Below are 27,632 nucleotides of genomic sequence, written 5' to 3'. Positions count from 1 at the left end.
ATCCACGTACTACGAACTTGTAGAGCAAGGCCATACACTGCAAGTTCAGGTCAATAATATTGAGACCTCCTCCTGTGGGGAGAATGAGAGTCTCCCAAGCCACCCTGGCTACAACATCTGAGGTGCCATCAAAATTGCTCCATAGGAAGTTCTTGATAGGTCTCATGAGCTGAGCGATACAACCTCTAGACTTGCACCAACAAGAGCAAACGAACGAGGCAGTGGCCAATAATCCTTGGTTCACAACCACAACTCTAGATGCGAGGTCAAGTTTGGTAGAACTCCAAAAGATGAGTTTCCTCCTGATACTCTCCAACACGGGAGCAAACTACTGTGCTGGAGAGATGCCCACCCCAACCTGGCATCCCAAATATCTTACGGAAACACCCCTCTGAATCCAAGTGAACCTTATGCCAATCCCCCAGTCTGGAGTGTCCTCATCACTGATCCAAAAGCCATTGGATTTGTTCTAATTAATGTGTGCACTTGCCGCAATGCAAAACAAATCCAACGCCATCCTGAATGAGGTCAGTGTCTGTGGAGTGGCATCCAAAAAAATAGTCGTATCATCTGCCAACTCACTGTCTAAGAGCTCATCCTCCTACCTCAATGGAAGCCTGAGCCCTACAATATCAGCTTGAGCTCTAATGTAATAGCTCATAGCTTCAGCCACAAATAAGAACAGAAAGGGGGCTAGAGGACATCCTTGGCAGACTGATTTGGTAATCTCAAACCTCTGTCCCCCCTGACTCCACCAATAAGAACCTGGCTGTGGGCTGATCTGTAGAGGGCTGACACCCCTCTGATCCATGCATCTGAGAAACCAAAGCGAGTAAGTGTGCCATCTAGAAAGCCCTCAACAAAAGGACAGAAATTCCAAGAAACTGTAAGATTCTTGTTTTGGACCTTAGTTTTTTTAAAATTTCACTGATCTTAGGGATAGCAATTGATCCCCAAGTGGTCACTTGCAATTGAAGTGACTCTATCACCCAATTCCATTATTTCTAAATGAATTTTACAAGTGGTGGTATCACGCATACCAATGTATGAATTAATTTATGGTTCATCATGGTGGTTTTGACTGACATCTGTCCTATGATCTCCATATCAACATCCTTGGTTGGTTCAATAATGTCAATTAGGTTTTCTATGCTTTGATTCTATCTATATTGGTAAGGGTAAGGGATCCATCCATCTTCATCTTCTATGTCGAAATGTTTCTTAGAATGCTCTGGAGAGTAGAGCGCTTATTATTTCACATGATCAGAGCTCCGATGATGTGATGAGTGAAAATGGCATTACAACGTACAAGATGATCCCTGGATCAAACTGGTAATAAATCAAATATGCCTTACTATCATGTGAGCTGGAAAATTGTGGATTACATAAAATGAATAAAGTTAAGAGCTTGTCTATTAATCAGCTTGGTTTTTTAACAAGGGGATGATCATATACAAAACATGAACGCGATGCTTGCAGGAAATATGTCAAGCCATCTGAGCAATGTCCAATACAAGTATTTGAAACTAAGCTAAAGTTGACAACTTCAAATATTTGGAGTAAGCCTCCAAACTCAACCAGCATTTAACATATAAAGATGTAGGCATGCCCTCATGGTAAAAATGAATTCTTCAAAAAGAAAATATAAATCTTCCTTTTAAGCCAAATCAATTATGATGATGTAGAAAGGAGGGCTCATTTATAAAGGACTTTGCACAATTGAAAACACCTGGGCACATCGGTATGTCGCCATTCTAAATACTGTCGTTCAGGGTTTCAATAAATTTAGCCTTTATTCGATTTGATGGATGAAATGGGAACAAATCGATAAACTTTCTTGAAGTGCCTGATTAGTATATGTGGTCTATAATTTCTTTCTGGGAGGATGCTTTAGCATACTGATCTAGGGGAGATCCAAAGATAGGACAAGCAGTGCACCGTCCTGTGACATAGTACTATTTTTCCATAACAGATTTGAGGCTGGTATTTTTGGTGTTTACAGGGTATGTCTCATGGCTGTGCATGCTGGTTTCAGCAATTCTGATACATCCAGCCATTGGCATTGATTCAACTGAGGTTATTACTGCAATTGGAAAGGGAGAGCCAATCAGGGGACTATCTTTATTGCCAGTGGTTCTTTTCTATATCAAAGCATGGAAGAAATGCAGGAGAAACGATAAAGCTGGAAGTTTGGTACTGCACTTTCACTATTAAAAACCATGACTTGATTCTGTGAATACATGATTGTCATTAGGCCATAGGGGCACTTGCATTTTTATGATGGGCTACTCTATGATAACCAATGTAGGATTTATGTAGCTGCATTCTTCACTACTGGAGCATAACTACATGGTGGTTGACATTGCTGACCAGGAAAGCATATGCTACGATTCAGTTTTCAAATGTGAAGCATACATAATGTGCTAGGAGTGAGTGTGTATATCCAGGTGTTTTGAGAAATAAAGGACTAGACCAATTACATTTTAAACACAATACAGATTCCAGCATATCCCTTTCATAAACATTGGTGGCTTGTTTCACCCAACCTTTCAAATAAACAGACTGCTACTGTTGAAGCATGGCTCCTAAGAAGATGTATGCTTGAAGAGGAAGTTTATGCATTGTCCCAAAATGAGGTAACAAATAGCTACTGAGGACAAACTGGAGGGCGAGGTGAAACAATTAAAGGGGAAGAGTGCTAAAGGCATGCAAAGCAGCACAACAGCAACCGATTGGTGGAACATTAGGAGAAAAAAACCAATGTATGGAGTAATCAATCACCAATTTCAAGATAGTGCAGCCTCAATCATTGACACCATTCAGTTTGAAGTTGGAGACTATATTGTCTCAGCAAAGAGATTAGGTCTTGCTTAAATGCTTTAATCGGAAATCATAGAGAGAGAGTGTGTGGTAGCGTTGGTGTGCGTCTCCTTTGGAACACTGTTTTGCACGTCTCGTGAGAGGTAACAGAGCTGAGCGGAGGAGCGCCTCGCCTTGATCCCCCTGCAGGTTTTTCTTCCCCGTACGTTTTCGTACGTTCCGTACGTCCGTACGGTCTTCGTCCCTGCGCAGATCTGTGTGCAGGCCGTACTGTCTCCCTGCTCTCCGTCCTCTTTCGTACAACGCAGAAATACTCTAACCTTTCCGTACAGATTTCGTCAGCCTCTCCGTACAGCCTAGTCTCCTTGTCAGTTTCCGTACAGCCTAGCCCTTCGTCAGCTTCCGTACGCCCAGCCTGTACCGTACCACTTTCGTTCATTCTCTCCTAGTTTTCATCAGTTTCTCTATACAGTTCAGCCTACGTACAAATTTCCTTGGGTATTTCTCTGCAATTCATCATCGTCCGTACAGACTTCTCTGTACAACCCCGTTGGTGGTCTGTACAGCATAACCTGCTCAATCCCTTTCGTACTTCATCCTCGAGCTCCTTTTCTTACTAAGTCATGGCAGAGTATTCATATGAAAAAACCTTTCAAAAGGAGCGTTCGGCTCCCTGCAAGAAACAAAAGCAGGTTGAGGGTCAGCATGACCCGCTGCATGACACGATTGAGGCTCAACTAGTATATGATGTAATGCATGAAGGATTTGCAGATACGAGAAAAGAGTGGAAAGACTCGGTTCCTTCAGTTGGCCTCATGGTTGAGGTCGATGAAATTGTGGATCCAGTCAGAGAGTATGCCAAGAATGCAGTCATATTATTCTTTCCAGGCCGGATGCCACCTGCTGCAGAAATAGGCAACTGGCTGACACGCACATTGGCTGGCTCTTTTGTTCGTAAAGTACATTATGCAGCCAGGGGTTTTTTTGAGGTTATCATGGTGGATGAGATCCACAGACAAATGCTTTTGGAACATTCACCTCTCTTTTTTGGGCAGCAAATGGTGCATGTCTTGCCATGGTCTCCCACAAGGGACTTTCAGGCTTTAATCCGACATAGATGCCCAGTCTGGGTTGAAGTTGTTGATTTTCCCCAATGCATGGCTTCACTTCTGCCCAAAATCGCAGCCTCTTTAGGTAAAGTGGTCTGCCCACCACGGCCAAATGGTAATTCAAACAGATTTTGCATTCTTTGGGATACTGATAACCCCACACCGGACTCTTACTCAGTCACGGTGAATAATGTGAACATGGGGAGTGCATTTTATAAACTCAAATGGGGTTTATTTGCAGGGGCCTGCTTTGAATGCAAAAAGTTTGGACACATGGCTTCACAGTGTCCACTGAACCAACATAAAATACATCATGCCTCCTTGCCAGTCCACATGCCCACTAAAGATGCTCCTACTCCAGTTGCCAACAAAAATAAAAGCAGTAGACAGCATATTGGGAGTCAAGATAAAGGCAAAGATTCAATAGCCACCAATGCGAATCTTACTTTACATTCGCCTCCTGCTACTCAATCTTTGTCCAAAGGAAAGCAACCTTCAACTGATGGCTGGCAGAGCCCAAGAAAGGTTATATCTGCTCGAAGAATTCCACCCCCCCGCACTTGGAATGGTGCCTCTTCTAGCGGAAACACCCCAGAGATCAATACAGGAATTGGAATTACATGGGCTGCAGTAACAGCCAGCAGAACACTCTTCCCTGAAGAAGATGTTGCTGCTTTGCTGTCCACTTCTCAGGCGACTACTTCTTCTCAGGGGCGAGGCCTCGACCCTGAGATAGAAATGCAAGGCTGACCTCATACATTTTGCTGCTGTACATAGTTGTTACATTACTATAAATATCTGTATATATGACTGCTCACATCACCTCTTTTACACTCAATGTCCAGGGCATGTGTGACAGTAGGAAATGGAATTCTGTGTGGCTGTACATCAACAGATTTCAGCCTGACATAGTAGCATTACAAGAGCACAACCAACATATTTATGCAGGCAAGACGGGACACTACTGTGGGTATGACATTTTCTATGCTGGGGAGCACTCTTTCTCAGGGGTTGTCCTTCTGATTAAACATGAGCTTCAACCAGTCATTGCATTAAATGATAACAAAGGCAGATGGCTTGTTCTCCAATGCATTATAAGAGGAGAGGTGTTTGAATTTGCTTCAGTTTATGCACCTCAGTCATCCCGAGACAGAACTGTAATTTGGGATGCTATGCAACAATACCCGTGGAGATCTCATGCCTACATATGTGGGGATTTCAATAATGCTCCACAACAGGGAGACAACACTTCCAACCACGATCATATGTTATCTCCTGAAAGGCATGCCTGGTCTCAACTACTTTTGCATTTGGATCTAGTTGACCTCTGGAAGGAATTGCAGCCTCAGTCACCAGGCTACACTTTTCAACATAATGCTCTCTCTGCTTATAAGGCACGACTGGATCGTTGGTACAGTGTTGCTCCACAACAAAATGGGGATTTCGCATGCAAAATGTGGATTGACTATGCCTTTGTGCATTCAGACCATGCACCACTATGGCTGAGATTATCTTTTCATAAGATGCCAGATGATAGATTGCCACAAAGGCGACATCTAATCATCAACAACAGTTATTTGCAACATGCTGAATTCAAGGCAATGGTTACTGAAGCAGCTCATTGTCTTTCATCTAACAGCCATTTTCATGTTGATGATGCCTGGGCTTCTTTTATTTCTAAAATGCAAATGGTGATTAGAGCTTATGGCAAGTCTTACATGAAGACGCTGAGGGAAACCATTGCTCAGGCCAAGTCTACTTGTCAAGACCTCACTGAACTCAGTCATCATCGTTCGTTGTCCATGCATGAGCAAACCACATTATGTCAGGCCAGACATTGTCTTAAACTAAATGATCACAGGAAACTGGCAAAATGGGAGACTAGAGCAAGACAAAGAGCCTTCACAGATAAAGGTTGCTCTTCCAAAGAATTTTTCAAGAGTTTGCATCAGAGGAGAATCAAAATAGAAATTTGCAGAGTGCTTATGCCTGATGGATCATGGACTACTTCACGGTCACAGCTTGCCTCCGTTTGTGTGCATCACTTATAACAAAACATCCTGCTGTGTGTATTTGGCATATTCAATTCCAATGTAGGCATTAGCAATGTTATCGGTGATATGCCTACGCGGAACAAACCCATACTGCGCAGGATGCAACCCATCATGTAAAAACCCCTTTAGCCGAGCTACAATCATTTTGGTAGTGACTTTGTAAATTACGGGCATAAGAGTGATGGGTCTCCAATCAGCCAAAGACTCACAAATTTGTTTTTTAGGAATGAGTTTAACAAGACCTCTCTTCCATGTGTCTGGCATTTTCTGATGTTGCCATGCAACATTCACCATAGATAGTAATGTATGCTTCAAAAGAGGCCAGTATGCTAGAAAAAACTCGACTGTCAAGCCATCCCATCGAGGGGATTTCCATCTGCCACATGATTTGATGGCATCTGACAGTTCCCTCTCAGTAAAGGGTTCCTCCAATTCCAAAGCTTGAGTAGGAGAAATGATTGGAGAAACATTTTGCAACAGTAAATTTCGTGCAAGCAAAACCTGTTGCGAGGGAGGAGCTTCAGAGCCAAATTGCTGAGGATGTCCACTGAGTGCTTTACTTTTTGCCATAGCCACTCATCCACTGCTTCAATATCTGGATCACCTCTTGGACACTGACCAGCTGCACGGTTTGGAGATCCTTGGCAGTCGCAGCATGATTGCTCAAGCATATGCTGATGATTCATTCTTTACTCCAAAAAATACTCGGGCTGATCTGTCCATGATCATGCATGCTCTTTCTACATATGGATTGGCTGCTGGCCTTCGGGTAAATTTTCAAAAATCAAAATTGTTGCCTTTACATGAACAGGACTGGCACAACCTTTTGTGGCCTGGGGAAATTGTCCCTGCTTCTCAATTCATTTGACATCTTGGTTATCCTTTAGGCTGGGGACTCACCCGTTCACAACAAACTGATTGGGTGCTAGTAAAGTTGAGGGCAAAACTTGAATATTGGAAGCTTGCAACTTGGCCATTACATGTTCGTCTGCGAATTACACAATCCATTTTGATAGCATACATACAATTTTATCTGCCTCTTACTATGTTCACTAAGGCAGATTTAGTTTAATTTATGTCAGCTATCATGGAAATTTTCTGGCGTTCAAAACATGGCAAGAAAAGTCTCAGATTACTCTCCATGCATCGTCTCTGTTCTCCAAAGATGCACGGGGGTCTGAACATTCTTAATATTCAAATGCATTTACTTGCTCACAGGGGGAAAATGATGATGCAGTTTCTACAAGGAGATCAGCCTTGGGCTTTTATGATTCGCTCTCTCTTATTACATCTTCATACATCTGCTTTTGGGAATTGGCAGCCTACTCAGTGGGAATTTTTATTTGGTTATATCCAAGGCAAGATCAGAGGATGCCCTTTTGTCTCTTCTCTGCTTCTTGATTGGAAACACATTCTTTCCCACTTGGAATGGAAAGGCAGGGACTCTCTCTTGGGCAACTCTTTGAGGGAAGAGAATCTCTTTTGGTCTAAAGTATTCCACCCACCTTTGGCCATACAAGAACCCCGACGTTCATATTTTCTCTCCTTAAAAGGCATTTCATCTGTGGCGGATGTACTTCAAGATGATGGCACAATTCTATCTTTTTCTTTGGCTGCTCGCAAATATGGCCTGGGAGCTCATTATCGTCCTTTATGGCATAAAATTTCAGCAATGCTCCAACCGTACTTGCCAGTACCTCATTTAGAAATTCAGCATCGGCTTGAGGATTGGATTTTACGCTCTCCTTCCTCACATGTCCGTCCATTGAAGCTTTCACATATCACAGTGTCATCATTGTATAGAGTGTTATTACCTCCACCTTGGATTTCCAACAGAGCAAATACTGTTTGGCATATGGATCGTCCAATGAAGTGGTGGAGAAAAAGGCTGCGTCTCCTTTGGCATTACAAAGTCCCTCTTCGACAACAGCTTTTCCTATGGCGAGTTCTCCTTGGCATTTTTCCCTCTGGACAGTTACTCGCACACAGACATATTGCTTCAGCTGTTTGTCACAGATGCTCGCACTCTACTGAATCAGTGCTCCACATCTTTTGGTCCTGTCCAACTACTTCTGATCTCATTGCTCTCATCAGACAGAGGCTTCGACAGCGATTTCCTACTGTTACTTTTGGCAGATTTTTCTGGCTGTTTGGATTTCATCCCCAGAGACAGGGTTTTGATTTATTTTTTGTATGGGTGCGATATTGGACCCTATGGACTTTATGGATGGATAGAAATCATAGAGTCTTTGGTGATCCATTATTTTCATCCTTCCTTTTTTTTCAAACGATCTCTGCAACAATCATTCTACGATTGTTTTCAGACTCGTTTGATTGATCAGGATGTGTATACAGCCTATACTGAGATCTTTTCTTGAGTAGTAGCTACTTCGCTTTTTGAAGCAGCTATGAATGTAATTATTCCATAGCAATAAAGATTTCTTCTCACAAAAAAAAAAAAGTATATATCTACACCACGAGGTCCTCTTCTTTACACCACTAGTCAAATCTTGTCGACCGAATCCTGTCCTATGAACAAGTCTGGGATCTCCTGTTGTCGGTTACCATGTGCAGCATCAAGCGTGATGAGTTCAAATCATAACTCTAGTGACTTGGTGTACAAAAAGTGTAGTGCATCATAGGTTGGTCACAGGGTAGATGCAGTGATTGAGCACCATCCTTTTACCACCCAAGGTAGCTTGAAAACTTCTCCATTTGTGACTCATGTTGTAACATGCAATGATTATCTGATCGTGTAATTGCAGCAAGACCTTCTTTAAACCTTTAGCGAGGAATTAGCATTATGCACCATAGAAAGAAAGAAAGAAAGAAAGTTTATTAAAGTCTTCGGGAGACCGTGAAGGTCTATGAGACTAAAGATAACTGATACAATGAGCATAACGGTGGCGGTCTCAAAACGGGCCAGCCAACCGTTTCTACAAAAAGAGGTTATGAAGGACGGTGTGTCTAGTCCTGATACAAAAAATATGTGTCTACCTCCAGATGATACAAAAAAGAAGGGGGGGGCACCAAAGTGGGGCAGAGGGGGGAGATACAATATATATGTGCAGGTGGTGATCGTCAGAGACCAATCATAGAGGGGCCGTCAAATGGGAGGCCGGGAAAAACCCTAGGATAGATGATTGGCCTCTGACGTCACGCGGCCTAGTCGAGCTCGGTCGTTGGGGGCGGCGGGTGGCCCTGTGGATGAGGGCAACGGTAACCCCGGTGGGGCGGGCAGAGAGCAGAGACGAGATGTCATGGACCCGGATGTGTGAGTCTGTCCGCTGGCGCAGCTGTCGTGGCTCTGGCTCTCGCTCACGTCCGTGTCGTCGGCTAGACTGAGGAGAGGTATCATGTGACTGGAAGAAATCAGTGATGGGCCGCTGGGTGTCCTCACGCTGTGTGTGCCTCTCTCGTGTCGCCGTGCTCGGAGAGAGGTATCTCGGTGGCGAGTCATCTCATGTAAGAAAGCGGCTAGGCATCGCTGATCCGGGAACTGCAGCATGTGTGGGAGGGGGCCGAATCCGTCGCGGAAGAGAGAGAATAAAGTCGACAACCAATTGGGTCCTTGTACCCACTGAGGGCCCCCTCCCCCAATCAGGAGAGAATTTGCTTTATACTTGGAGAACTGAAAGATACAAATAACACTCTTCGAGAGAGCACGGAAACATGCATCTGAAGAGTACACTGTGCACACAAATTGGAGACCCAAAGACCTGAGAGGCAACTCCAACCAATACCAAGACCTTGATGCTGTCCACACTGACGATGTAGGGTACTTCTGCAAGGCAAGGAAGAGGCTTTTGCTGTCCATGAGGATGCAGGTTACTGTGTGAGTGAGAGAGTTAAAGCTAGGAGTAATAGATTTAAGAGAGAGATGAGATATGACTGAGATATAGAGCTGAGAAGTGAGCTGTAAAAAATTGTAAAAAAGAGCTGCTGAAATAGTACTCCAAACCTTACTCCGTTTGCTGGTCCGACTCCCCAACTGTTGTGCTGCGTAGACACCTTCCAGGAAGGCTGAACTAAGGCCAAGTGCTGAGGCTGATCAGGGCCAATCTCTAGAAGTGTTCAGGGCTGCACAGGAGGGGCTGGCGTGGAGCTGTAGGAGCACTGAAGGCAAGAGGAGCTGAGTGAGGAATGAAGGCAAGGGGCTCTCCCTGAAATGGGGGGTTGGGGCTGAGCCAGCCAGCCCCAAACTGGCTGACTTTCAGTCGGCTGGTTTGGCCTGGTTTTGCAGGCCCTTTGCCCCATAAAACCTCCCTAGGATGGGGTGCAGGGAAGCCTATAAAGGCAGCCCTTTCCCAGCCCATTCCTCTTCATATGTTGCAGCCCTGAGGGGGTCCAGAAGGGCTCCTATCCTAGGCTGGACCTAGACCTACCTAGAATCCTAAGATGGAAACACTACCATACTATTCTCCAGTGGGTACCAGTGAACAAGGATTGATCTTCTAACTTGACCTAAGGCTGAAAGAGTGACCTACGTAGCTTGTGCCTGACTATCCCTAGACAAGGGCTCACAAAGGGGTCACAACATACGGCAAAATCTCCTATTAGGGAACTATAATGCACTTGTCGATGTAGCCAGTGTGTCACCTTGCACCCAAGTGCAGGGGTGCATGTGACACATGTCCAGTTATTTGTGACTCAATGATTGACTCATGTCGAGATATGTGTGAGTGAACAGGTGGTGGTATCGGCCTCAGATGTCATAGTACTTGGAGCATTTCATCATGCATGTCCTAGAGAGTGCATATCCTTAGATCTTTGATGTGTCTATTGTGCAATCTCACACCTTGTTCTCGATTTGGAATCTATGAGATCAAGTTTCCGAGCTGAGGCCTGGTGACCTTATACCATGCGAAAGGTAGATATTTAGGTGTCTTGGTGGCTATAGTGGGAATACCCATAAACTGCAGGAGAGTTAGAAGCCTGAGTGAAGGAACATGGTGGAAAGAGGGACAGAGAGAGGGTAGGCTAGGGAGAGAGGAAGTGATACTCAAAAGGAGACAATGAAATGGAGATGAAATGACTAGAGCAATGAACAAAAATGAGAGTACTCACATGTAGACCAAAGAGCTTGTAGCTTGATACTTGATTTATTTGACACTAGAGAAGTACAGCTCTTATATAAGAGCACACACACACATATGAACACCTATGCATATGGGATAACTCCCAATATGACACGTGGCATCCATAGGACACACTAGCCTAGAACTCATACTAGAACACACTAGAACACACCAAACTGACTCAACTTGGCTTCATATTCTAACATCCTCCCATGAAGGCAAGGTGAGAGACTAGTGGAATGGAACCAAGGACAGAACATGACAATGACGGTATCTACTACTTTGTGCAATGTATGAACTAGACATGGCTCTCATGCTAACTCAGAGGCTGAAGTCTGAGCATGGTTCAGAGGTCAGACTGAGCACTCACATGGCTTTACGTCCCAAACATGACTCAGAGGCTCATGTCTCAGCATGGATGCATGAACAACTTAGAGGTCTAGAAGACCAATGCACCAACATCGTGGAACTCATAAACCAGGCCTGATAACTAGACCCTATCAATGCCAATACATGGCTCCTACAGTACATCCCCCTCTTGACTCCAGGGACTAACTAGAAACATGGAGTCACACACCATAAAAGAAATACATCATTTTAGAAGGACAATCCAAGGCAGAGGACTAACTGACTCTTCAAACATTCATTTTAGAGGGACTACTCAAGGCAGAGAACCTTTAACTCAAACATATAAAAAATATAAAAGATTTCATTCATTTTATGCATAGCAAGGGCAGAGAACCCATGAGCCCGAAGTAGCTACCGCACAAGAGTATGCACATCCTGATGCAAAGAGGTATGTCGTCAAGAATCAGCTCGAATGCCCTCGAATGATGTGTCGATGAAGGCCATAGGAGCAGCTACCAAGGGAGATCATGTCATGGCTCTCAATGTGCCGATTAGAGAGACACCGAATGCGCAGAAGAGGCTCAAAAAAATTGAGCGAAAGTGCTCAAGGGAGCTGCCCAGTTGAAGATGCAAATCGTGGGCAACTCAAATCAGATTCGTGAGCACAAACAAATCGGGGGCACCCGTGAATCGAGAGCAAAGTGAGGGCAGCTCAGCTCAGTTGCTCATGCGCATTTGGAGAGGCAATGAGTAGCAGAGATGGCGCACTAATCGAAGCGGGCACCGAAGTGTACCGAGATCAGAGAAATGATATTTGACTGTTCGGGACAATCAAACACCGCAACATCGCAATGTCGGAGATGACAAGGTGTGAAAAGACTATTCCCCACTATCGGAAGCCTCAAGTCAATGTACCGGAGTGTCGGTACAGTCGAAATGACTTGTGGGTAAGCTTAGGAAGCTCAAATCAATGGTGGAGGTCACGGGAGTCCAAATTTGAGAAAAAAATGCAAAAACTGCTCGGAATCGCCTTCTGACAAGTTGTACGGACTCCTGGCACTGTCGCGCATCCGCCTGTAGAGGTCTGTACAGACATACGAACGTCCATACAAAAAATTGATTTTTTTTTCTCTCGAAATGGTGCGGGACAGGGTCGTTTATGTTTGGGCAGTGCCAAAATGTCAAAAAACATCAAAATGGGACCTCAAAAGGTCAAAAAACAGCCGCTAGACTGCTCCAAAACAAGTTTTTGGCGACCAACTGACGACGAATGTCCGCCAACGCTGAGGGAGAACCACAAATTGATGCGGGAGTGAGCTGAACTCACAAACGAGGACCAGGAGCAATCACTAGGACACCAGAGTACTTGATGGCGAGGAACCATGGTGAGGCTAAGGGAAGGGAGGCTCTACCTTGGAGGAGAGGGGAGCTTCCATTTGTGGGCTTCTCTCATCCTCTAGATAGAGCAAGAAGAAGGGGAAGGTAGGAAGGGAGGCTCTGATACCACATGAAGGAACATGGTGGAAAGAGGGAGAGAGAGAGGGTAGGCTAGGGAGAGAGGAAGTGATACTTAAAAGGAGACATAATGAAATGACTAGAGCAATGAACAAAAATGAGAGTACTCACATGCAGACCAAAGAGCTTGTAGCTTGATACTTGATTTATTTGACACTAGACAAGTACAGCTCTTATATAAGAGCACACACACACATATGAACAACTATGCATATGGGATGACTCCCAATTTGACACGTGGCATCCATAGGACACACTAGACTAGAACTCATACTAGAACACACCAAAGTGACTCAACTTGGCTTCATATTCTAACACTGAGAGCATGGCCGGAACCGCAACACCACCACCAATGCATTAATCTTTCCATGTCCGTGGGTCTAGTAGTCTTTTGCCTCACGATTCAATCTTTCATGCCTATGATTGCCTTTGACTCCTCGTCACCCAGCAAGTAGTGAAATCTGCCCACAGGTGCAAATGGTGAGTCCTCGTTTTAATTTGTAGCTGTAGCTATGATGGCATGCATACCCTAGTCCTTGGTAAGTTGGTCCAATTGCTTAAACTGGGTTCATACATCTACTTGCTCAATACATACAAACTATGCCAGAATCTTTTGATGGCATACTGAATTGCAGGTCCCATAGCGAGGTTTAGCATGAGTTGCAAAAAGTAGAGAGCGAGGGCGAAGTCTTGTCTTTTCCATCCGCCTTCGACCCATACAAGCCAGGATGCCAGGGTTGACTGGGGTTGAAGAAGGCATCGAGGAGTCCGAGGATCATGTTGCTCCATTTAGGAATTTATTTTTGGCCCATCTAGGGTGTATTTCATGTACGGCATGATTTTTTCTCTCCCTTGAGTTTTCTCAGGGAGGGTCTATCATACATGATAGAAGTCCTTTTCATGAAAAAAAACAAAGACAGGGGTGTCTAGGGGGTATTGATACTGGGGGATATATTGGGCATGCCATGGAAACCATCTGGTGACTTGTGCGTAAATTGGTTGACCACAAGTGCCCTGCTTGCTACAGAGAGTTTGGCTGAGCTCCAGTATAGAAGCTTGTCCCAGATGGTCTCTAAGACGAGGGCTATCTGTTGCTTCACTGTAATATCAATGCCCAACCTAGCAAACAAGGTATCTCACAGTGTGGCCATGCGGAATAATCCACCTGAAGCCTCGTGTAGCCCCCCATCGTGGATCTCTCGAACCTCCTCAATTGCTTCGAGAAAGCCAACGGATTTGGTCTTGGCACTCGAGGCCTCACAATAAATCTCTAGTGCTCCTTTGAACCCCTCCAAAGTCCAAACTCTTCACAAAGCCCTTCATGAAGAGTGCCTTGTCATCTACAAACTGAGAGTCGAGAAACTCCTCCCCCTGGTGAATCGGAAGATCATTCCCACCAGGCTTGAGAACTTTGGCCATACTATCTACATGGGTCAAGGTAGCATATGCTTGGTTGTATTTCCATAGGACACAAGCATGCTTCACTAGAAGGCATGTATCACTAGTGAGGCTAGAATGATAATGTTCTAAAGTGCAATTCCAGCATGTTAGTATGAAATCTCTCCTTTTCAACTCTCTGGTTAGACCAACAACTTTATAAATAGGACCCTTTTAGCCGGTAAACTCAAAGTGAATGAGAGGGTCAGCTTTAAGAGACCACGAGCAGAGTTTTCAGCAAGAACTCTGCACACAAAATTGAGTCCCCGATCCAACCATGAATTCTTCACCACACTCTCCACTTGAAAGAAGCAATCAAGAAATTACAACAAAGCGCCTCCAAACAAAAATCCTAAACAATGTTTGGGTGATACTTGTATAGATTCTTGTCAAGTTCCTCAACGAGGCTTCCCCACTTCAGGACCTTCATCATTCTAATCCACAAGGCAAAAGACCCCATGGACACAAGCTGCTACTGAGCCATCATGGTTGGAACTACATGGCCAACGTGTACGGGGCAGCATTCCAACAAATACACATCGATGAAGTGTCTGAAAGCAAAGCAGAGATGGAGAGGAAGCAACACAAACGTACTGAATAGAAGAGATAAAGAAAAACCAACAAGAGGAGAAGGTTTTGTCTAAGTACAAAACCTTATCCTATCCACTAACTGTAGTTAGGGATCCTAACTGTGGTTAGGGAAAAACCTCTAATGAGGGAAAAGTGCCCCTAACCCACTTATTGACTATACATTGGTCATTGCCATGAGTTATGGCGATAATTCCATCACCCCCTTGTAGTGCCAATGTGATGATGTACAAGGAAAGGATCAATCACCAAAAGAAGATAAGTTCAGGGCATTGCGAAATGCCTCAAACTTCTCACATGGAAGTGCTTTGGTGAAGATGTCTGCAACATTGTCATGTGTGGAGACATAGATCATACTATGGAGCTAATTAATGGAGGTTTAACCCACGAGTCTCCATGGTTAGGTGACTCGTTCTTATTAAGGTGAGCTTAAATCAATTGAGTCAAAACTCGAAGTGCAATCAAGATGATTGCCAAGTGCCACCAATACACACCTCCACTTACATCTCTTTGAGGGCCAAAGAATGGCATCATTAGATAGCCTAACGTAGTGCACCACGATTGGGTATCGGTTTTGGGGCGTGTGTTGATGCCTTGGAATTGATAGAAATATGCAACACTATCCATAAAGGTGGCATGAGTGAAAGTTATAAGTCCTCCTAGGAACAACCTCAATAAAATTGTCCATCTGCTTTACACATGGTTGATGCATTTTGTGCACAACAGTGTGTGTAAATGTTAGGTCATGCCTTTGTAAGAGGGTGCAACTTACCTGGCTAATTTTGATAGCTTGCATGCCTAGATTCTTGCACATATTTGTAATTTTATTTTGCTCAATTTGATGCACTTTGCAATTCATTCTACCATTGCAATGAAGATGTAAATGGCAAAGCACTCTGGGCCAAAAAGACCTAGAAGTGCCTAGGAAAGCTAGCTAGACCAACCAATGAAAGAAGGAATCAGTTTGGCCAAGGGATGTGTTGAGTATACTCACTTACTATTTTTATTCAGTGGTGTAATGTGTCACAGGAAGACTAGTTCTAGATGTAGAAGGCACTACCAGACACCCCTTGCAAGCTATTGAGCTTTTCTAGGGGTTGACTAAGTTGGGTATCCCAACCACTAGGATATACTTATCGCCATTTTGAGAAAGTGACATGATGATGCTCTAGTAGGGAGATCTTTTCTCCACAAGTTCTGCGGGACATCATTAGGTGTAGCAATTGAGGCCTTTTTGGTGTTAAAACTCTACGGTAGTATTTTTGTAGTAATGAGTAATGAAATGAATTTGCGGCCTTTTGTATCCATTCTAAAGGAGGGGCAAAAGGTGGAATTTGTACATGGTGTTTTCTTAAAAATCAAAGATATATATGCCCAAGCTCCTTAGATGGCACCAAGTGCTCGTGTGTGAAAGGGTGTCGCACATGGGAATTCGGTGGGCCTGGGAAGCATGTGAGTGAGGGACTCATGGCCCACATTCAGCTATATGGGCTGAAGCAATGGATCTCTTCACCACGTCTTCCCCCTTCCTCTTCCTACAAAAGCCCACTGTGGGCTCTCCTCTCCTTCATTCTCTTCTCACGTGTTTGGCTTGAACCTGCTAGCTACCTCGCCTGCAGCCTGTCCATGAGCTCCCTCCTCTTTTCCACGCCTCCCTCATCTGCTCATACACTCACTTTGTTCATTCTCCACTTGCTCCAGCCCCTGTTCTCTCATTGGCGACTTTGCTGACCTCAGCTGGCTGGTTTTCTCTTCCTGGATCAGGTCGCTAGAGGTTGCTGCTCCTACTCTTCATTGTGTCTTTCCCCTTTCTCCTCAGCTTATCTGCTGCCCACGGAATGCTTGCTAGCCTCACCTCTGCTGATTCTATCATCCGCCATGCCTCTCCTGTCTATGAAGAACTACTGCTCAGCCCCTTCCTTCAGTATTGTGAGTGATTGAAGTGCTTTGTGGTGTACGCTTGGAGCTGGCTCCCCCTTTTTGTTGGAGACCATAGCAATGGCTCCCCTTTTTGGTCGGAGATCACAGTAGGATTGAGATGGCACTTAATAGAAGTCTTTTTCATGGAAAAAAAATAGAAGTCCACTTTATGCCGACGTAGGCTATACAAATGGCCAAAGTGAGTGGTCAAAAGAAGTACTATTGCAAAACTTTTTAGGTTTCTTCACCTCAAGTGCTTTCTTGAAAAAGGTGGTACATGCAAAATCATAAAAGCAATGCTTGAAAGTTTAAAATCTGAAATTTCTCAAATACTTGGAATGTCTATTTTCCCTTCTAATTCTAGTTGCAAACCATTGCAACAACGTACAATCACATAAAAGCACGTGCAATTGTCAACATTTTGAATTCCATCAAGAGGGGGTGTGCTGAATTAGTATCTTATTGTCACCAAATTGGTACTTCTCATGCTTCAGTGGACACCTCTTGGGAGATCTTGGCTAGCATTTCCTCTTGGCACATTTGGAGAGCCAGATGTACAGAGGCCTTGGATGGCACCTAGATACACCCTTCACAGGTGTTCACGGGTATTTGGACTGACAGGGTTCACACTTTGATAGCCATTTGGGCTAGCATGCAGGGCCCTTCACGGGCAGCCTCTTCTAGAAGGACTGTTTTTCTTCGAGTTTGGAAGGGTTCTCCCTTTTTCTCGGAGGTCTCTACTGGATTGAGATGGCACTATCAGCCCCAATTCTTTCTTTTTGGCTCTTGAGCTTTTCATGCATTGCATGGTGTATCCTGTATGGAGCTTGTTCTAACAGTTTTCTTTAATACTTAATAGAAGTCTCTTTTTGAAAAAAAAATAAATCTGGTACTTCTCCCAAGACATAAAGAGGAATCTCTATTGCATTGATGATGATCAACTTTGGTTAACTAGAGTAAGCTTTCATTTTGTTTTTGCTTTGCACTAGTAAAAGAGAACTGTGGGAATGCCCACAAGGGACTAGGATTAGTCCACGATTAATGCATGCATTTGGCTAACCTCTAATGGGTTAAAGCGTTGGTATTTGTTTATTTTGGTGTGTAGAATCTTGAAGGGTGCAAAAAGGCCCAAAATTCAAGGGGCAATTGCCAAAAAGCAGGTCCCACAAGGCAAAACCTAAAAAGTGGCGCCCTTGCTTGTATGGAGGGCCCACTAGTGCTAGAAAGTCCATTAAAGGCACCCGACATGGGGGAAAAGCGCTTTAATGATAGAGAAAAGCAGTTAAAGCTAGCTTTATGTCAAAAGTAGCCCAAAAAGTAGGTTTAGCTTTTGTAAAAGCACAAGCTAGGCCAAGTCTATAAAAGAAGGGCTAGATGGATGGAAAAGTTGTACTCAGCTTCATGCTCTTCTCAGACCCAGTTGTACAAAGTATTTTCTATTGCAATAAAGACCTTCGGGGGGGTCCAACCCTTATTTTTGGGCCCTAGTGTTGTGCGTGCTGCGTCTCCTTCTTCTCTCCCTCTATTCTATCACAAAGAATCTTTGAGATAAGTGCTGCAATTCTGATTTTCAAATTTTAGTTTCTATTCTCCAGTTTCTATCGTGAAGTTCTTGTGAAATAATTCAAAAATATTGCGTGGTAGTGTTTGCTACTTCTTACTGTGGTATCAAAGCATAGGATTTCCACTTTCCTTGGTGGAAACGGTCCAAGGCTAGCACGCAGCTGTGAATCAATGTGAGGCGCAGTGTGAGAACTAATACACATCCAAGGAGGGGCAGTCCTGTTTGGAGGCTGGTTGCGGCATTACGAGCTAAGGCGCACCTTCAGGAGGCACGAATTCGTCTTGGCCAGACGTCTCTTCTCTCTCTATTGCCTTATCTCTTGGGCTGTTTTCTTCTCTTCTCTGGCGATTTGTCAAGTGGGATAGACGTTCATCCTATCATCATCCTCTACTTGTATGGAGGGCCCACTAGTGCTAGAAAGTCCATTAAAGGCACCCAACATGGGGGGAAAGCGCTTTAATGATGTAGAAAAGCAGTTAAGGCTAGCTTTATGTAAAAAGTAGCCTAAAATGTAGGTTTAGCTTGTGTAAAAGCACAAGCTAGGCTAAGTGTATAAAAGAAGGGCCTCGAGGTTGCTAGATGGATGGAAGAGTTGTACTCAGATTTATGCTCTTCTCATAGCTAGTGGTACAAAGTATTTGCTATTGCAATAAAGACCTTCAGGGGGGTCCAGCCCTTGCGCGTGCCGCATCTCCTTCTCTCCCTCTATTCTATCACGAAGAATCTTTGAGATAAGTGCTCAACCTTGCGCTTGCCACGTCTCCTTCTTCTCTCCCTCTATTCTATCGCGAAGAATCTTTGAGATAAGTGCTCAATTTTGATTCAGATTTTAGTTTGTGTTCTCTAGTTTCTATCGCGAAGTTCTTGTGAAATATTGCAAAAAATATTGTGTGCAAGTGTTTGGTACTTGTGACACTTACACTATATATTTGATCTTACTAGAGGTAGGTTGCCTTGTTTGTGTGCAGTCCTTGATGTGCATTCGTAATTTTTGATGGTAGTTTAGTTTGTCATTTTGAAGAATCTTATCTATGCCTTGAATTGTTTGTTTGACTGTGTTCATATTTTTAATGTGTTTTCTTACATAAAATTTATGGTCTTGCTTAGATTCATTAATTTTTATGTAGTTTTAAGCTAGGGTTTGTTTGTCCATGTTTTGATCTGTTTTCATCACACTAGAAAAAAATCTACTGTTTAATATGGCTTTAAGCTTCTTGCATTCTGAAAACGTTTTAAATTTTCAGTTTGGACTTTTGAAACTCCTACCATCTCTAGCTTGCCATCCAATGACATCATCAGTTGTCATCCAAGTGCTGCAACCAATGTTGGACTCCAAGTGCTCTTCGTATGTATCTACAGCTTTTGCATTGATTTGTGCTAAATCAACTTTTCTTAAAATTGTTCGGCTTTCTACTCAACTTAGAACAAAGTAATATCATGCTTTTGTAAAATTATGATTGTGTAATATAGCTGCTGTTTATGCTTGGGCACTGATGACAACGTAAGTGGTTTTTTGCTTGCTAACTTTGTCTCCCTTCTGTTTTTCAAAAAGTTTTGCCACCTCATTTTTCTTCTCTTTCGTTCTTTCTTTTTTTTTCTTTGTAGATTTATGGGCTTTAGAACAATAAAAAATCTAAATTTGAAATTTGTACGATTGGATATATTCTAGTCTTACAAAGGTATATTTTGAAACATTGTGATTGTGATTCGTGTATTTGGTCTAAGGTAGGCCCTAGGGTCCCTTAGTGTGTGGTCTTCTTGGAATGCCTTAGACCCTACTCGAGCGCCGTTTTTATGTTTTCATACTTGAGGAAAACAATTCTATACATGGGCTGAAATCCGAAGCTTACAACAATGCTAGAGAGGTTTAAAAGATCCCTTATTTATAATCCAAAGATCTTTAATGAAGTGTTAGGCAAGATTTCAAGCACTTGTACAATTTGAACTTTATTGTTTACTTTTGATTTTATGCTCAAAACTTTCATTTGAATCTTCAAAGTTTGCATGATGTTCCAACAAAAACAAAATGTACCTGTTTGTATTTGAGGTTTGAGGATTACATCATAGATTATTGTGGAGTATTAGAGTATATTTTCAATAAATTACATGACATACATGATTAAATTAGTTGATCTAAAAATTGAACTCAATTGCTATATGTTCTTGATTCTATTAGTTGTTTTAAGTTTAATACCAGGGAGGTTATAACAAGAAGTAATTTACTTCATTCAAAACAAACTATAATACTTCTAATTTACTTCTAAAGTGATTTATTCCATTCAAAACAAACTATACCAGAGGTTTTGTCATTGTTATTGAGCGGGCAAAAAACAATGTGTGAAATTGTAAAAATAAATCTATTTTCAATGTGGCCTTATGTCGAATAAACAACATTAAAAATGAAATATCATGATCCATTGAAGAAACCCATTCTTACCCTACAATTTTTACCTAGTAAATTATAATGAATGTCATGCTAATGAGACACTTAATAAATTCATGTCCTTACCATTCTATCATCACTTTATCCTTGGCCTCTACAATATAAATAAACAACTATGGGGTGGTCTATATGAAAGCATTGGCTGGTTAGTTGTCTATGACCACCATCTTGTTGGCCTTAAGGCCAGTTTCACGGGCTGCTGTCCCACCACGCAGCTTCTAATTGCCACACTGAGGGCCGCCATTGCAAACCTCCCGTCCTCTACGGATCACTGCTGCACGCCGCCCACATGGGCTGTTTGCTGCCCTCTACTCCAATCCTTCCCACGAGTTGATCTGCTAGATGCTTGGGAGTCCCTCCTGATGGAGGTGCAAAGCATTCGAGCACATGAGGTGGAGCTGACTCGCTTTGCACAGGAGCAGGTCTGCTTCACCCTGGAGTAGACCCATATTATACATGCGCAGGCTGGCCTCATACAAGAACTCAAACATGACATCTTAAATCTCAGAAAGGAGGTGATCTCTTTACGGATAGCTTCGGGGAGTACACCAGCAATAGAGATCCAGATAGCCACCATGCAGTCGGTGATTGAGGAGACATTTAGGTGAATGGATGCGTAGAAACGTGAACATGCAAAGGCAATTGTCTCAGCCACTCTCTTGGAGCAGCAGTAGAGGGCCAATAAGACTCTTGACATCAAGGTTCGTCGCTACCAAGATGGGTGGCAGAGCACGCGATCAAGGGGGCATGACGCATGGGGAGAGACCCCAACCAAGAGCGGTCTCTTGTCATACGTTCCATGACACTCATGCTTGTCTAGCAGCATTGCATCGTAGATTGGTCTTGCCGGACCACCCATCGATTTCCATGGATGAGGATCTGACACCCCTACAGGTTGAGGAGAGACGCAACCTGATTCAATAGTGAGACATGGCCTGCAAGGAGCGGAAGTGGGTGGTAGTACGAGATAGATGATTCCTTATCGGCATCCGTTTGGTACCCACCCAACCTCCCACCTAGGGGACCGGGGTTTATGAGAATTAGGATACTGAGACCCTATCCTGTACCCTTTGGCACTGCAATGATAACTTATGGTAAGAGACAAGGGACTTCTCGAAGTCCTACATAGGACGAAATATAGGGTCCTACACAGAGGCACATCAAAGTCCAGAGTGACCACCATCGGTGGTTAGTGGATACACTTGGGAGACAACTTAGAGAGATGAGATGAATGATATAGGCAGAGTATGAGGGTTAGGACGAGTAGCGGTACTTTATAGATTATCTCTTCTCGGGGCGATCTCAGTAGAGACGGGGGACATACATCCTAGATTCCTTTGGATCTAGATTTGGGATCTAGATTCAACGTACAGCTAGTCAGGACTTGTTTGTTGTGGTATGCTACTTTCCATATGAGATATCCCACTTTGCACGAGATGTCCATCAGGAGGTCGAGACGTCCCCATATACAACCCTTCATTTGGACATTGTAGGTTTTTTGAACCACAGAGAAGTCCTTCTCGTTGGGGGCTTCAACGTGAGGATAGGTGTAAGTCAGTGATGGCTTCTTGACTGTCGAGATGGTGCTTTCTTGCTGCCAAGTATCGACCCATATGATGCTAGCAGATGCAAGACTCCTCCCATAGACGGGCCACTGTTACATCGTACGTGTAGGATCTGATAGAAGAGAGAGAGAGAGAGAGTGCAGGTAGCAAAGAGTCGTAGTAGAACAGCCGTCACGTCAAAGTCTTAGATGATAAAAAAACATACAAGTACAAAGTACTTGTACCTAGACCTAGGACTAAGTGTCCTAGGTGTCACATAGGACTAAGTGTCCTATGTGGCCTAAAAGGCACTAACACTATAAGTGCCTACACTTATGCCTACAAGGCACATACCATGGCCTATAGGGCATCACTAGAACCACCAGAAGATGGCCTACAAACCCCCCTCCATGGGATGGGCTGAAGTACTCTGGAAACGTCTCAGAATACCTGGTAGTTTCTGGTCATGGTGGCACATGTTCATCCAAAAGGATATAGCCACCTATGAATGTACAAGGAATGTCAGATCATGTAACAAAGGGAACCAAGTGTAAAGCCTGTTGGAAGACTTCGAACTTGGGACGAGGAAGTGCCTTTGTAAACATATCTGCGATGTTGTTCTCTGTGGGAAGATAGGACAACTCTATGTCTCCTGCTGACAACCGCTCCTGAACGTAATGATAGTGAACTTCAATATGTTTGGTACGCGCATGAAACACTGGGTTATGCGCAATGGCTGTCAGTGTAGACAATAGTGGAGAATGTCTGGCAAATACCAAGATCTGCAAGTAACTGTCGAAGCCAAACACACTCTACTGTAGCGGTGAAAGATGCCCTGTACTCAGCCTCACAGCTAGACGTGGCAACTGTTGGTTGCTTCTTGCTGAGCCAAGAGATACATGAATTGCCAAGCAAAAAACAATTGCCAGTATGTGACACTGGTGTCGGAGCATCCTGCCCAGTCACTATCCGTGTAAGCATGCATGGTAAGTGAACCCTGATCACCATAGATGAGGGCTAAATCCTGAGTGCCTCTGAGATATCTGAAGACTCTCTTCACTGCCTGCCAATGCTGTGAACTGGGCATGTGCATGAATCTGCTGAGCTGAGATACTGCATACTGCAAGTCAGGTCTGGTGTGACATAAATAAATAAGGCATCCAATAGCCTGCTGATAAAGAGTGATATCACATGGTGGGCTCCCATCATGAGCTGAGAATTTGAAGCCAGGGTCCACTGGAGTAGAGATTGGCTTGCAATCCTCAAACTGAAAACGATCAAGGAGCTGTCCAATATACTTGGACTGAGACATCATGATACCCCCCTCAACATGAGCAAACTGAATGCCCAAATAATAATGGAGCCGTCCCATGTCTGACATGTCAAAAATCTGCTGCAAATCAGCATGTGAAGCATCTGCTGGCTCATGGGATTCAATAGCATGCGAGGCATTAACTGTCAATCCTGCTTTCTTTTTCTCCGAAGCAATGCGCTTCCTGCATTCTGAAATGTCATGTCCAGGCTTGCGACAATAGTTGCATCTTTTCTTCTTTCCCTTATCTGCTGTATTTTTAGATGCATGGGAGGAATTGCAGCTGCTATGCGCATATTTTGGCTTGCCCATAGGCTTGGAAGCCTTGCCTCGTCCTGTCTGCTGTGAAGCAAATGCATGATCAGGAATAATGGCTTGTCTATTAGCTCTACTTTGCTCTTCCTGCAAAAGCAAAGTAACTAGCTGATCAAAAGAATAGTGGTCTGGATTACCCATGGCCACTAATCGAAGGGTTGTAGCAAACCCTTGATATGTATCTGGCAGTCCATTCAATGTGGTACTGACAAGCTGTGAATTTGGCACCACCTCATCAATGTTGGCAAGCTGTTCCATGAGGTCCTTGACCTTTGTCAAGTATGCATCCATTGACTCACCTTCATTCATATTGACTTCCTGTAATTGCCTTCTCAAATATGCAACACGAGCTTCATTGCGAATCTAATAGAGAGAAGCCAATTTATCCCAAGCATCCTTTGCTGTCCTGCAAGACCGGATGTGTGGAATAATGATTCTCTTGCATGATAAGCAATGCATGAATGTGCATTTGCATCTCTTGCATCCCATCTTCACTGTTCTTGAGTTGGAAGAGCAGCAGCAGGAGTGCTAGAGGAGAGGCATCAGGAGGAGTAGCCCCTGCAGAAGGACCAGCAGTAGAGGCAACCACTGTAGCATTGGCTAGCCTCAGATCAGCCTCAGAAACAATATTTCACAAATGCTTTGCAACAAGAATATGTTTCATGAGATAAGACCACATCGGATAGTTGGTGCCATCCAACTTATCATCTTCTCGAAGAACTCCAAATAAATCTTGATTGTTCCCAGCCATAGCAAATGTGATACCTTGAAAAAGACCTGAAAACCCAAAAGCCTCAAGGCTATCACTACAAAAAGTTGGCTGTCCCAAAAATGTCAGTAAATATCTGCAAATTTCAGACCCAAATCAAAGGGCAAATGCAGATCTGACCCAAATGTGACTGTGATAGGCAATGTTCACTGCAAAAAACAGCAAATTTGGCAAAAGCCCCATATTTATTGAGGGCAAATAGGCCAAAAAGAGGGCAGATGCAGAAAAGCCCCAAATTTTGCTGAGATTTTGCAAATGTGACTCAATTTATTGCAATCTGACCCAATGTCCTGCAAATGTGACTCAATGTTTTGCAATCTAACCCAATGTACTGCAATCCAAACAAGAAATTGCAGATTAAATCCCAAAACATCAGTGTTCTTGCAAAAGCCCCAACACTGGTTCACAGCCAATGCCAAAACAGGTACGAAACCTGAAGACAGTTTCGCACGTGCAAAATTGTACGGAACACCTGTACGGAATACTGCAGATTGTACGGAAGATGATGCAGGCACAAAGTGATCGCACGTGTGGCGCAGCGCTTCTGTTGTACGGAAGCACAAGTCGCCTCCAACGTTGTACGGCAGGTCTTCATGTAGCTGTAGGCGGGTCTTCACACGTGGTTGTACGGTGGCACAGGTACGGATCGCAGTGTACGGAGCAGGTACGACGCAGATGTACGACGACGCGCAGGTACGGCGATGTATGTGTGCAGCATCTGTACGTCTGCTCACGTACGGGCTGTACGGCGCAAGTATTGTATGTAGTACGGAACAGGTGAAGCTGGACGCTTGGATCTGTAGCACAAAAATGGCGACTAATGGCCACGGGTGCTGAAGGAGACCTCGAAAAAGCAGCAGCAGCTGGAGATGTGTCGACCAGCAGGGCAGTAGACTCCCAATGAGCAATGGAGGACTCGGGGGCTGAGGAGAGCTGGAAGACAAGAGCAAAACCTGCTCTGATACCACTGTAGGATCTGATAGAAGAGAGAGAGAGTGCAGGTAGCAAAGAGTCGTAGTAGAACAGCCGTCACGTCAAAGTCTTAGATGATAAAAAAACATACAAGTACAAAGTACTTGTACATAGACCTAGGACTAAGTGTCCTAGGTGTCACATAGGACTAAGTGTCCTATGTGGCCTAAAAGGCACTAACACTATAAGTGCCTACACTTATGCCTACAAGGCACATACCATGGCCTATAGGGCATCACTAGAACCACCAGAAGATGGCCTACAGTACGGACATGCATTGTTGGATATGGATAGGATACATGATCTTATTATTTACAATGGTCTCAGTTGGCTGCCTTCTTCAGGGGGTTTCACCTGTTTCCCATGTGGGGGAGGCTCGAGCGTTGCTGACTACATCATGGGATCCCTTTCTTTCACATCTTGTACCACTGACTTCTCTGTTGCACCACCTCCTTCGAGCGTAGACCACATCTACCTCTTCTTTAGCATCCCTACCCCTCGCCCTGCAAATGCCATCCGCACCACTAATAACTCATACCACCTACCATGACATACACTTTGACCGCAATTTCTCTTACCTAAGTATCACATGCCTAGCTCTCACATACATTGATCACATACCACTGTTAAAGGACGATGGCTCTTTGATCACTTGCTCACTTCACGAGGCTTCCCTTCACACCTTTGCCTACACCACTCGCTGCACCTGTCCCCCACCTCTTGGTTCAATTCCTTGCAACAGCTAGTACGATGATGAGCGCAAGGCTCTACGCCGTCAACTCAAGCATAATCTTCCAAGCGAACTCAAGACGATGCATGAGTATCGCCGATTGGTACGCCGAAAGAAGCAGGCTTTTATTCGTAGAAACAAGGAATTTGTTCAGCAACAACTCCCAGGATTTTTGGTGGAAATTCCTGTCAGAATTATCATCATATTCTAGGCAGTAGCCAATGTATTGTATTAAGTAGGTTAGGGGCATTTTTCCCTCATTGAGGTTTTTCCCCCTAACCACAGTCCAATCCCTAACTACGATTAGTGGATAGGATAGGGTTTTGTCACTTAGACAAAACACCTCACTTCTATTTTGTATTCACTTCATTTTAGTCCACTATTGAGTTCACTTACGTTTGGCTCACTCTCTCTCTTGCTCATCTCTCTTGCTCTCCATTTGGCTCTCATTTTGGTATCAGAGCGGGCTCAGCTCTCGGACTTGTTTTCTCACCCGCAAGCTTTAGCCCTTCAGCCCTTCATTGGTGTGCCATTCTGTACAGCTGCCCGTGAACAAGTCCGTACAGCCATAGTTGGCTGTTCCGTACATGCGTACCAAGCCCAGCTACCGTGCGCCGTACTACAGTCTTGCGCCGTACAATTTGCCGTACATCTCCCGCTACTTGGTTGTACAAATCTACAGTTAGCATCGTATTGTGGTACAGGTACCGTACCAGACCGTACGTTCACTGCTCACCCTTCCATATCTGCTAGCCGCCAGCTGCCAGTCGTACATCGTATAGAACATTTTCATACAGGTCGTTAGCTAACTGCATGTGCGCGCAAGTAGCCGTACAACTTTCGTACGTTGTATGGATTTCGAAACTGCTACCAGTCCCTACACCGCAGCTGTCCGTACATAACTATTTTGGACGCGTCCGTACAACGCACGCAGGTCAAATCCATAGTGTTGTACAACCCATATTGTACGGATTGTTTCGTGCATTTTTTTGGGTTCTTTTTCAGGCTCATTGCAATTTTGAAGCAGAGATTTGGGGCTTGCAGAGATTGGCCAAGAAATTGGGGCTTTTGTAGGAGAATTGTAATTTTGGCAACGTTTGGGGCTTTTAGGCAA

The 27,632-nt window shown here is 44.0% G+C and overlaps 1 protein-coding gene across 2 annotated transcripts in view; it reads left to right on the top strand.

The window, feature by feature from the left end:
- The window catches only part of RST1 (ARM repeat superfamily protein), a 230,421-nt gene that overhangs the window by 78,490 nt on the left and 124,299 nt on the right, over nucleotides 1–27,632 (top strand). For both annotated transcript variants that reach the window (XM_087378094.1, XM_087378093.1), the window contains exons 7-8: nucleotides 2,003–2,193; nucleotides 19,678–19,778. In XM_087378094.1, the coding sequence (XP_087234220.1) occupies nucleotides 2,003–2,193; nucleotides 19,678–19,778 (292 nt within the window). The remainder of the gene's footprint in view (nucleotides 1–2,002; nucleotides 2,194–19,677; nucleotides 19,779–27,632) is intronic.

This window comes from Dipteris shenzhenensis, chromosome 8 (genome assembly GCF_047967505.1).
Source record: "Dipteris shenzhenensis isolate YYH24624 ecotype China chromosome 8, Dip_SZ_1.0, whole genome shotgun sequence".
NCBI lineage: Eukaryota > Viridiplantae > Streptophyta > Polypodiopsida > Gleicheniales > Dipteridaceae > Dipteris > Dipteris shenzhenensis.
This window is presented reverse-complemented; position numbering and strand designations above follow the sequence as displayed.